General features: G+C 36.2%; 1 protein-coding gene across 1 annotated transcript; it reads left to right on the top strand.

Annotated features, from left to right (window-relative positions):
• Positions 1 to 5,227: 5,227 nt before the first annotated feature.
• On the top strand, positions 5,228 to 6,013 carry LOC141899177 (uncharacterized). Its single transcript, XM_074785337.1, has one exon. It carries the CDS (start codon positions 5,228 to 5,230, stop codon positions 6,011 to 6,013), a length of 786 nt encoding a protein of 261 aa, XP_074641438.1.
• The last annotated feature ends 6,998 nt before the right edge of the window (positions 6,014 to 13,011 follow it).

The raw sequence follows: 13,011 nt of genomic DNA, 5'->3' as shown, positions 1-13,011 counted from the left end.
TTTCCTTCCTAATGGCCCCCTTAATGTCTCAGCAAAACTAGCGCTGGAATGCCACCCACCCGCCTAACTGCATGCATGAAAACCTGTAGAGAATTTTAATTGTCTGGTGACATTTATAACACTAGTTTTGCTTTTCTTCATGAAAATTATTAAAAGCCCACCCGAGTTAGACCTAGAACAGGATGTGACTAGTTCCGCCCTTCTCCGGATGAACTCTTTTTCTAGGCCTACCTTATTACACACAATATCATAAACATCTCTTGCATAATTTGTAGGATGATAAGCACTAGAAATCTGCAAAATGCATCAAACCCATCAATGAATTTTCAAAGACAAATTGCTAATTAATATGCCCTCAAATATACCTTTTCAACGATCAAAAAGCCCTTTTATGCGTCAAAAGACCTCGGATCCGCCCTCGATGTGCCTAGAAAATTGACTGGAAAAACGGCCCTCGAAAATCTTATAAAGTGGAAGAAGTGATTTATATTAACGATGTTTGCCTCGTGTCAACTATAAGCCCTTCATTCATCATTCTATACAGTTTTATGAATCTATTTAAAAAGTGTAAGAAATGATATTTGATCGTTCGATCCAGGGCAGTAGCAGCAGCAGCAGCAGCAGCAGCAGCAGCAGCAATAGTTAATACGAGTCCGGTTAAAAAAAGACGGAAGATGATGAATTCAGGTGGAATAATCATGTATGCAACATGCAGCATGATAGGAATACAGTATCATCGATGTGACAGTGAAAACTAATCAAGCTGTTGCAGTGAACTATTAGTCACAATCCGACCAGGGAATTACACAGTCTACATGATAATATCATGGCAGCATTGAAAAGCTTGACTCAAGTAGACAAATTACATAATCATGTAAGAGAGAAGATCGCAATGAGACATTAGAAACAGGGCATAACGGTTTACATTCTAAATCCCTTCATATACATATTCATTAGGCTTCTTACACTGTACATTATTAACTGTTACGTAACAAAATCTGTACTATAAGCTCTTAAAGAAACCTCGGATTTAAATTCACAATTCAAAAGTTCCTTGTGTCGTGAATAAGATTATCGGTTATATTGATTTGTTAGACTTCACACAATGTGGAACTGCCTGAACTATTATATTGAGCGTTTAACTGTAACTGTTCAATCCTCTATAAATACAGCATAAAATTCTATAGTATGTGTCACATTACCGGTTGGACCTACCCCTCACGAGGACACCTTGTAAGGATCATCATATGATCTTTGATTATTTGATAAAGTAATGAAGGGACTGGTGATATTTTCACAAACAGATTTTTAGACCCAGTTTTGAGTCAAGTTTCACTTCAAATAAGTTCATTATTTGATCATAAAGCTGAATGTTAAACTGTGGTTGGTCTGATGGAAGAAAAACTAAAATCATTATCAGTTCGTGAAATTGTTATCACTGATAGGTGACAATTTTGACAGTCCAATCCATTACCGGCAAATAGTGTAAAGATGAAGTGGGATTTACTAGTGACAGAATCTAATAAATAATACACTACGCAACAAACTAGTGTTAGTTCCAATACAGCGGTACAACTACCCAGCTTCCTTCATTCACGCAATACAAACTGCATAAAACTATTGAAACATAGGAAAAAAATATTTCGGACTCGATTAGTCAGTAAAACCCCAACTGGTTGCCGCGGTGCAGGGGTCAAATATCGGTATTCGATGATTATCAGTGGCAAGTCTCTAGAAAACATGAAATCTAAATCTTATTCTCCAGATGAACCCAAAAATGAGTCAGATTTTATGAGGCAGCACCAGCAGCAGCAGCACATGGGAGGCAGATTGGATATAACATGATTTTTACATTCTCGAGCCAAGAATATGAATAACTATTCGATGATGAATGAAAGTTCGTGGCAAAATTACTTTGATTGATGCAGATCTAGGAAAACATGAATTACTACTTGTTGTAAACTGACATGTGCAGCAGCTCCACACACATTCATACTACCAGCACTATACTAGTTACTGGTTTAAAAATATCTCAATACCCGCCCGCCTTTCGTCGTCTCTATTTTCTACAATCAGAAGTAATTCAAATAAAAACGTCAAACCATCTGTGAATGTGTGAATGCTAATGTATTTTTTTATAATTATTAAATCACTCAGATGCCTTCTACACAAATGAAGTAAATTTTTCTCTGTAAAGCCAGAATGAATATAGGTCTTGCTATTGCCTCCGCGTGTGATAAAGACTAGTGTTTAGAATTTTTTTGATAATGTTCCAAATCAATGAACCCATATACAGACGTTAGTGTTAAGGACCTAGTTTTCTAATAAACCACCAATCAGTATCAATTATCAATAAGAATGATTTAATTATGCAAGTTTCTGGATGAATACCAGCCTCTGCAGCTGCCAGACTGGCTGCCTAGAGGAGAAACTAAAATAAAAACATTCTCCCTCTTTCTTTTTCTCTCTCGCTCTTCAGAGAGAAATTCTTTCTGAAGTGTTTTTTATATAGCGCCTTCAGCGACTTCTCCCTAATTTATTTTAATTCCCTGTAGGGTCTACCGAGCAGATATATCCAGCGCATCTGAAAGATTGTCTCTTTAATTAGGCTCGATGATATTAATATTCTTATCTAACAAACAATTACTGAAACAAGAACCAACCGTCGATATCATTAAAAAAAACAGATGAAATTATGTAAATAACTCCCAGACGAGCGATTACATTAATGAATTCAGTATACTGTAAATAATCAGTTTTAAGATTTTTATCTGAAGCAGTCGAGGCTCGTATAATTTATAACGTTTCTTCGCCCCTAATGTAGATCCGCGTTTTATATGCTTCACTAAATCATTTCTGTTGTCAAAAACTGCGTAATAACACAACACATCCTCATCTTATTGAACCGTACATGAATTATTTGAATCATCTTTGAAATCTGATAAAACCACCATCCTGCTCCCCTGCTCCGCTCCCTGATCTAAACCCCCTCCCGCTCCCTGGTCTAACCCCCCTCTCCATCCCTTTCTCAAACAAAGAGATTATCGCTAAAAATGACACCATCATCATCATCATCATACATGATGACATCATTCAACTTGATCTTCAAATGTAACCTTACATAATGATTCTCCCTCTCCTCCCATCAGACTGACCTAATTCTGAATAAAGAAACCAGAAAATCATCAAATTCATATTCAAATTTTTGGTAGACATTGGTCACGTTTCAACTGACAATTTGATTAAAAATTAACAATCAAAATATCTAACAATACAAGGCCCCGCTATATGGTTCAGTTGGATCTGGATCATTAATCTAAAATATGTAGTGTATAGTGAATGAAAAATATGTAACATACAGGATTTCTCATAAACTGGATAAATTTCGTTGATCCCAAATTACCTGAATTCAGTGGAGTCAACTACCACCGGTACATATTCTGACTGTACAGTATTGACATGCACAAGTTTTTTTTTTTTGAAAAAACTAAAAAGACTCTAAAAACTGATTCACCACAAAGGAAACATTTTCATTTTCAACAACAATATTCTTACATAGACAGGTGATCTAAGTTGCTGTCACTCCTAAAAAGCATTATCATCGGCAGCAGCAGTGACTGACAGCACAAACAAATCAATCATCAATTCTTCTGTAACTAAATGACACTGGATGTAAACAGATAATTAATAAGTACTGACCGCTGTATGCTGTTACTGCGCCTAAAACCAGAAACCATGATAATATAACAATCCGAGATTTATCCATCTTCATTCAGCATCCTGAAACATGTGCACGTACAGCAACAACTTCCAACACACAACTAATGACACAACTCACCAACTCGCTCGCGAGCGCTGCATCTTTACATTGATTTCTGCTTCTTGTATCTTACGAGAGATGGCGACACAATCTATTAAGTGATGCGGTGCATCCTTCACTTGCCACGGCTGGCTACTGCGGGATACGGGATGGCGCCGGTTGTCAGCGGCGGAGAAGTTCCATGCTTCTGAGTTTTAACTTATCAACATGATAATCGGTAGCTCTAATTCATTTTTGATCGGACCTCGGCTTCCCGAAACGAATGAGTCCAAGAAATGAATTTTGGCGCTGCGTGTTCCACCGGCGTCCGAGTCCCGGCTTTTCAAATTAAGTTCAACATGATAGGATAAAAAGAGCAATTTCATACCTAGTTATTCTTGGACGCGAGCTTTTTATCAATAGTCCTAGGACCAATTCCATAGTTCTTGTTTAAAATCTGTTGAAATCACCTTATGACTAAATTGCAAACTAAATCCCGGACATTTTCAGTGTTTTCATGCGGAGGAGTCACGAAAGTCACAACTGTGTGTCGCCTTATATTCGTATAATCGGAAGATAGAAATTGTATCGTAATATATCCCATATAACAGCTGGGTATGGTGGAAAAAATCTGAACCACAGAAAAACATATTCTCTCCCCGGAAGGTTTAACATTCGCATACAGATAAATACCAGTTTACTGATGGATGGAATAACGAGCTGGTGCTGGGGTAGTGCTGGTGCTGCTACTGGTGCTGCTGGTTATTACTCTATAGGTATTTCAGGAAGAAACAACACGTCTATATATCATCTATTGTTCGCTCCTGACTAACTAATAAATCACTAAATGCGCCCAGTGTATTAAAGGTTAGTACAAATTCTGGTCCTTTTATTTATCAGACAATAGTGAGTGACCGCTTATTGATAATAACCCTTTGTTCGACTAATTTATCAAATAATATTCACTTTTAGCGCTCTACTTGTTTTGAGGATTAACTGACACAGTACTGTGTACTGTCGCATGGGCAGGTCAAACGGCATTTGTCCAGGCGCGTCAAGTCAAGTTGTCATAAATAGTTTTTCCAGTTTTAAGAAATACCGCTAGTAAACGATTTGATCTTATGGAATATAACTCCAGAGCGGCGAGCGTGGGAATATTTCTAACCTGGAATATTAGAATTCGATGCACAATTCAAACTACAAATGGACAAAGGTCATGAAATAGCATTACGGATTAATGTTTTAGTGTTCTGTGCTGCGATTCCACCGGCGTAGGAGAAAGTAAGTTTGCTTTTTTGGATTAAGCATTAAAGATTTGAAGCGATTTGAAGCAAATATCGGAACGATTTTAATTTCATTAATCGAACGTGAATTATGAGGAGGAAATTGCCTCTAAATTTGCGAGTGATTTACGTGCAGCGGTTGCAAATGGAGGTTGATGGATTATCAGATGAGATTGTATATCACTCGTTCACGCAGGAGACACTTCTATTAAATACTACACAAAAACCTACAGATGATTATGACGCTAAAGGAGCGCTTTATTTCACCGTGACTGTCGTCTTCGTATACGGAATGTCGATGGTTTTATTGTTATTTTCTTACATGCGAAAAAGACACGATCTGCACACGATTTACGATCATCAGGTGGCTATATATCTGAAAGGGCTTCCGAAAGCGCGGCTTCGCGCCGATAAACAATGGGCTAAAAAGGCGATGAAGCAACGATTAAAAGAATGGGAACAATTATACAACGCGCGGAGAGGAAGAGAGTCTGAGATTATAGATGACGATGAGATACCTCGCCCGCCATCTTCTTCATCTTCGTCTTCCGAGAATTCAGAAACCAGCCTCGGTAAATATTACCGCCGACAAGACAATCGAATCCGACCGATGCATCGGTTATCAGTGCCGTCCCCGCAACCGACAACCTCATCAGAAAATGTGTTCGTATTCCCCGCTCCTAAAGCGACTCGTCCGGGTGCCGCGTCGAGATTAACACTGCCCAACAGTCGGACGAAGGGCAGCGAATCGCCTAAAGTTCCAGTGTACGTTTCGTCGGAGAAAGTTTGGGTTTGGGTCGGATCTCATTGTATGAAAGAATTAGAAAAACACGGATTAAATAAAGAAGGCGAAAGAGTGACGTTTATATCGGAAGATGAGAATGATTCGAGTGATGTGCTGTTACACATGGAACGAGTCACTGCTCTGTGATATATAAACACTGTTCACAGACCCCCCTCTCCGAAAAGTGTTCGCATTCTAATCGATCTCCTTTTATCATTTAAATTCCTTAAGCTTGAAATGTTTTCCGCGTATAAAGTGTGCGTCTTTTCTGCTCAAAAATCACGTAACGTAACTTAAGTCCGATGACTGACTGCGTGTGAGCATGGACGTATAAACTGCTCTTACTCGGTAGTGCTGGGCCGGCCGATACCGAGTTGTGAATCAGCGAAATAAAATAATTTACCAAATAGATTTTTGTAAATTTCACCGATTTGACCGGTGCTGAGTAAGGAACAATTTACTATCTCGTACATTATCAGGAATGGACTGTCTGTAAATGTATTTGTAATTTACTTCAATTCTAACCCGACTGTGAAGTTTCTAAAATATCACCGATAAGGCTAAACAAAAATGATACCTTGTTTCTCCGCAGCGGCCGGGTCATTTTTGTAAAATATGATAAAATTTATAAACAGTTCATTTCTATAGCGGCCGGGTCTGTTATGGTAAAATTGATCACGATTTAAAAAAAAGTAATGTATAGGGTAGATAGACGGCCGGCCGGGTGAACATTTAAGCTCAGCAGAGTGGAGAAACAAGGTATCAAATTTTTGTAGCCTAAGTTCAGTGGGATTTCGAGTTTATTTGTACAATAAGACAATCGACGCTGATCTTCAGGAAATTCGCATTAACTTCCAATAGAGAATCAACATTACTGGTGTCGGTAAAGAGAGGTTTTTGATGACGGATATCGAGGGAATTTTGAGATAAAATCAAAGGTTATCGTGTTTCGGTTTTCATTCACTTTCTACGGTTACTTTCCACTAAATATACACAACATCTTGAGTTACGTAAAGTTTTTACAGATAGCGCTGCTCGCATCTGCAGGAATCAATGATATTTAAAGATTTAGTTAAATTCGATGGTACATTTCGGATCAACTCAGCTTAAAGGCGCCTACATTTCGTCCCTTCACATACTTGCATATGCTATAATGTATAAAGCTATAGATTTTTAACCATCCTGTTTTCCTCCTAGATGATATTCACATATTTTCGCTAGTATTCTAGTATTCCATCACCTGGAAGGATAACATTTTTCCTGAACAGGTCCTTCAATATATAGACAACCACTATCAATACATACAGGTCTTTGAACAATTATATATAAGACGATATGAGGGAATGAAGTTGATCTCATCTTTTCGGGCAATGGCTCAATCGACAAGTGCACTTCAATCATAAGTTCCTCATCTGAAGAACTTATTTTATCTATAACTCATCGAAACGAAGTATTTAAACTCGTTCAATAAGAAGTTTACAGTCGTGAAAATGATGTAAAACTCATAGGTAAATCATCCCTCAACTGAATATACTGCTTCCTCGTGCAATGACTGATCCTTTTTCCCAGTAAATGTCGGCTTCTTTTTATATGAAAATCAACACGTTCATCATCAGGATTTTTCTGTGAATGTATACATATATTCTGTGATTGTGTTTTTTGGCGTATTGATTGGTGATTGGATGGTGTTTGTATCAATTGGCAATAAAACATATTTTGACGTAAGATTTGAATTTTTAGCGATTTAAGCTGTTTTTCCTAGGACAGAAATGACCAAACTTGGTACTACACTGGAACCTCGTTACAACGACTTACTTATGGTTTCAACTAATCTAGAATATTGTCCTAAATACGACAATTTTAGTAATCTTATTTTGGATATAACAAACTGCCGGTTACAATGAACATTTTCTTGTCCCCTGAAGTTCGTTGTATCGAGGTTCGGCCACTGTACATAGAACTGTCCGTTATACAGATTTTCTGTACTCCTGAAGTTCGGCGTTCGAACGAGGTTCCATAATATAGATTAGTATAGCGTGTCGATTCCTATCAATCACATACGTCATATTGACCGTCACACAGCAGTCAATATGACTTTTTAACTTACAGTTTACTATCGGTCAATATGATCTGTACGAGAGGTCAGTTGTTCAAATATTGATTAAATCAAAACCGCTAGATCTCGTAGTCTAGATATTTATCCGTTTCGATCGTCATCTTGAACGAAACTATGAGCGACTGTGGCCCCCGGAACCCGGGTAATTACTGGTTTGTGTGTTGTATCCGCAGGTAGAAAACAAAAGGAGCACGAAGTAAACGAAAATAACTGCGTTAGATACGTCGGTGTAAAGGAAAGTCAGTCAGTATCTTACTGACTGATCTTTTCCCATGAACTCTGCCGCTGCTGAACTTTTTTTCACATGGTATTCAGCAACCGCAACAACTCCGGCAATAGGGCATCTCCGGCAATAACGACCTACTCCGTCAATAAGGGTAACTCTGGCAATAATGGGGCACTCCGATAATGATGGGCAACTTAGACTATAACGGACATTTACAACAAATACGGACAACTCCGATAATCACAGCCTACCGGGTATATCAGATAACTCTGGGAAAGACAATAACGGACCACACCCGAAACACGGACAACTCCGGAAAGAACCAATTATTTAGGGTATTTTTACATTCACATTTATTTACCATTCAAACTTCACATGGGTCGCATTTTTATGTAAATCAGGTCTCATAAAATTCTTTATTATATATTTATATACTATAGATATATAATTTGACGATTTATAAATAACAAAAAGATACAATTTGTATTGTGGACGCTGAAAGTCCAACTCGTTAAAATTAACACGTTTGATGAGGCTCAGGTGGAGAAACATATACACGATGACTGATATTATTAGCACTTTTCAAAAATGAATTACATAATTGTAATATTGAAGTAAAAACTTGAAAAAATGAAATACCAATTGAGACATTTATAACCATCCTGGCCAAAATCAAAATCTATAATGTAATCAAATAAAAACAAAAATACAAGATGAGAGGGTAAGATACCGAGCTGTATTTATATATGGACCTTTCTTCTCAGTGGTATCAGTTGTGTATTCAGATCTCTAGTAAGCTGTATACAGTGCAACTCGCTAAGTCTTCATAATTGGGATGAGCATCACGGCAATGACTTTTCCAAATGACTTACACTTAAATATTTCAAATTGGAAATACAAATTGAGACTGAAACATAGAGATGACTTAGCGAGTCCGACTGTAATGGGCTTATCCTAGTTTATATATCTTAAACTCCATAAACCTGAGTAAAGTTTAGAGACCATGTTAACCGTTAGTAAAACCCTGGGTAGATTTTAAGTTGTAAAGCTACTTAACCCCGAGTACCTTCAGTAGTAAATTGACATCTCGGTAATAGTTAAATTTCACTCAAATCTCTCTCCCTTAACCTAAGCAAGTATTGTTAAGATAAGACAATTCAGTTTAAAATGCTCGTATAGACAATTTGTTTATTGCGTAAAACAATAAGTACTATGATAGGAGGATTTAAGGATATTTAGTAAGATAGGACACTTAAACTGCGCCGAGATGCTGTAAGTGTTTTTAACCTGCGAAAGAAGAGACTAATTTAAGCCAATATACATCACTAGAGATAAACAGAAAGGTTTTTTGAGAGATTACCTATTCACTGGTGAATGTAAGTAATTCAATACTTAGACTTTTACATACAGAATAAACAACATGTTCAAGAAGCATGTGGGGTAAATTAGAAAGAACAAAAGATTCCACACCTAATGGCTTTTAACACTAGAAGTCATTATTTTTAGATTTTGCCTTTAGTCTTACCGAGTTGCGTGTAAATGGCCTGAATTCTCATGTAGAGTTCAATGAGGTGAAAAGCAAGTATTGTAACAGATTTTACCAAAAATGAGAGTAATTTCAAAGTTCAATTGAAAAAGAACTTAAAATTATCTGATTTGAGGATTGTTTTGATCTTTTTGGTAATTAAGTCGAGGTCTTAAAAAGAGTAGGAACTACTCTCAAATAGTAGTCTATGAGGTGTGTATAGTTGGAATAAATAGTCTTTGGGTTGAAATAACTTTACTCAACTGTGACATTCATTGGTCACTGTCAGTCAGGTTTTGGAGCATCTATCATCCTGAATACAAACAGCATGTACTGGACTCACTTGCTCACTCACTCGAAGAAAGGTATTAAATATATAAACAGCTCTGTCTTCATTCACTTCATTTTCAATCTGAATTTTGTAAGAAAAAAAACTCAATGGTCAACTGTAAATTTTCAATTTTTAGTCAATGAAAAAATCACTGGAATCAACAAATTCTCAATCAGTCGCCAAACATTACTTCACATTGAAACATGAAGTACAGTAATATTTTAAAAATATAGAAGCATTCATAAAATACACAACCCCCCAGGTATGCAATTTTAAGCATTATTACATAGGAGAGGAATGGAAAATTTCACGAATCCTCCTCATAGATGCAAATCTACTTCAATCATGGAAAGTATGATTCCTGATTCCAGTATTCGCGGCGGATTGAGATTTGTATGAAGTAAATAAAGACAACTCTCAATACATTATAAAACATGAGTGCATCATGCAACACAGACATGTATAAAATTACTTAGATATAAATATATAAATATTGGATACTCAACCAATAACCAACAAAATAAACCCGGAAATCCAGACCTACTTTTACGTTAGGCCCGCTAGAAGTCACTAACAGTAATTGACAACAGAGCCTTATACCATAATACATAACACCATGGCCACAAAAACAGATAGTAAATATTAATATAAAAGGAGATTTGGTAAAAACTTTTATTTCAGAGGCCAGTTGTTCAAAAGTTGGTTTAAATTAATCATCGCATGATTGAATACAGTGGAAACTATGGAGTTATCTTTATCCATGAACTCGAGTCAACTTTCGAGCAACTGAATGAAAAAGTTTTCAAAATCCCTCAAACATATCATTTACAATAATGAAATTTGTACAACACTCATCATCATGCTTTCATTATCAAAAAACACAGCATTATCATCATAAACCAGTCCGATTGATTTCAACATTTAATCGGAACCACGGTAGTCTTAATCGTCGTAATAAAATCATACAAAATCTGATATAAAATAATAATCTAATTTTTTGATTTGATCATTCTGTACAACAACACATCATTGACATCATCACTAGATCAGTGGATAAAGCAGATCTAGTGAGTCTATAGGAGTTTACAATATACATCGGTCTCATACATATCCATCATCATCCCATCATTCTATTATAAAAAGCAGTTATCTACTTTCTTGCCCGTTTTTGCAAATAAATCATTTGTTTTTTCTTCGTTTTAAATTCCGAGGAGTTCACCGCGTACTCGACAGACGTATTCATATATAAATTATATATATGATTATTACTATCGAGATACGAATTCTCAGAGTTATATATATATATATATATATATATATATATATATATATATATATATATATATATATATATTGCAGGAGAACCTCGCACGCTTTATTATTTAGACGCTCAAATCATCGGACTTTCGATAATAATATATTGCACAAATTATATAGCATTCCACTTCACACAAGTCCGGCTTGTTAGTTGAATTATCATCAATGGAATATTCATATATTTGTCTGAGGTAGAAATATGTATTCATTCAATCATTGGTGGATTCTATAAAATGAAATGCTCTTCTACAAACGCTCTTCTTTTAGAACCAATGACAGGGTTTGTAGCGGTCGGACTGAGGCTTTGAAGTAAGCAAAGCGCAATTTTTTTAATCTGAAGAAGAGTCCCTGCAGCATATTTCTTAATAAATGATTAAGCCATGAAATACCCAGTAAGAAAATGCGTTTGCAATCAAATTTCACCTCTATTTTGAAAGCGGTCATTGACTCGAGTGAACCCATACATTATCAATTGTGACAGACAGGACACAGTTCCACAGTTGTGAGTTAGAGTTAGTTAGTTCATTAACAATGAGTTAACTCAGAGTCAAATCTTAACTCGGAACTGTGGAACTGGATCCAGGATTTTACCTGAAAATTAAGCACTAATCAGGGCCGATCCTAGCTACAAACCCTGAAGCATTTTATCGCGAATATACAACTCAATGTTTAGTTATTTGTCATCATGATCCAAAAGCCACACAGTAAGAACATTGATCATACGTACAGATTGTAGGAATTGAGAGTTAAATGCATAATTTACACTGATCATTGTATATACTGAAAATGTGACATTGAATTTACGATCTTTTCCCCAAAAGCATATGTTGTTATACGTTTGCATAGGATATCGGATCATAATAATCGTAATAATATTAATACCAATGTTGACGACTTTATTATCGAAGTCACATAAACTGAGGTCATACAGCGGCGTGTGAAGATTTGCATCAATGATCCAGTCATATAGAGAAAGGAATAGAGCATTGAAAAGTAAAGCAACAGTGACTAGATATTATAACTACTCCATGATCGTTAAGCATTGCGTATATACGTCCTATATACCATACCTATACTGGGTGTCCAGGGAAAAAACAATAGAATATTTCTAACCACTGAATAAATCAATTACAATGTAGTAGCATAATTGAAGAGATGAATTTCGACACATGGAACGAGTTTTATAGATTTTTTGGCATAACAATCCTGGGGAACATTATGAAATTTGTCAGTTATTACCATAATTACTCATAAGGGGTAACTGGTCTATGAAACCGGCCCTAAAACCTAAGAAATCAGTCGAATGAAACAAATATTGCGGTATTGCAGTATTAACTGCATTGTTTAGTCACATTCTTCAGTGTTTAGAAATATGGTATTAGATATTTTCCTGGACGCCCCCTTTTAATAGAACAGACTCTAAAAATGGCACAAAAACAAACTGACAATCAATCAATCAATCAATCAATCAATCATATCCACGAATGATATTCACAACAATCGTTTTGGCAACAATCTAAATGTACACCGTGAATTTAGAATAATAATAACTAAACACAGACAATTAATAATGAAATTTTACCATAATTTTGATGGTATATTTTTAGTGACACAGCTAACAGAAAGGTCA

This window comes from Tubulanus polymorphus, chromosome 2 (assembly GCF_964204645.1).
Source record: "Tubulanus polymorphus chromosome 2, tnTubPoly1.2, whole genome shotgun sequence".
Lineage (NCBI taxonomy): Eukaryota > Metazoa > Nemertea > Palaeonemertea > Tubulaniformes > Tubulanidae > Tubulanus > Tubulanus polymorphus.
This window is presented reverse-complemented; position numbering and strand designations above follow the sequence as displayed.

Excerpts from the sequence above, each read along its gene's own strand:
- LOC141899177 (XM_074785337.1), top strand. The coding sequence starts at position 5,228 with ATGGAGGTTGATGGATTATCAGATGAGATTGTATATCACTCGTTCACG.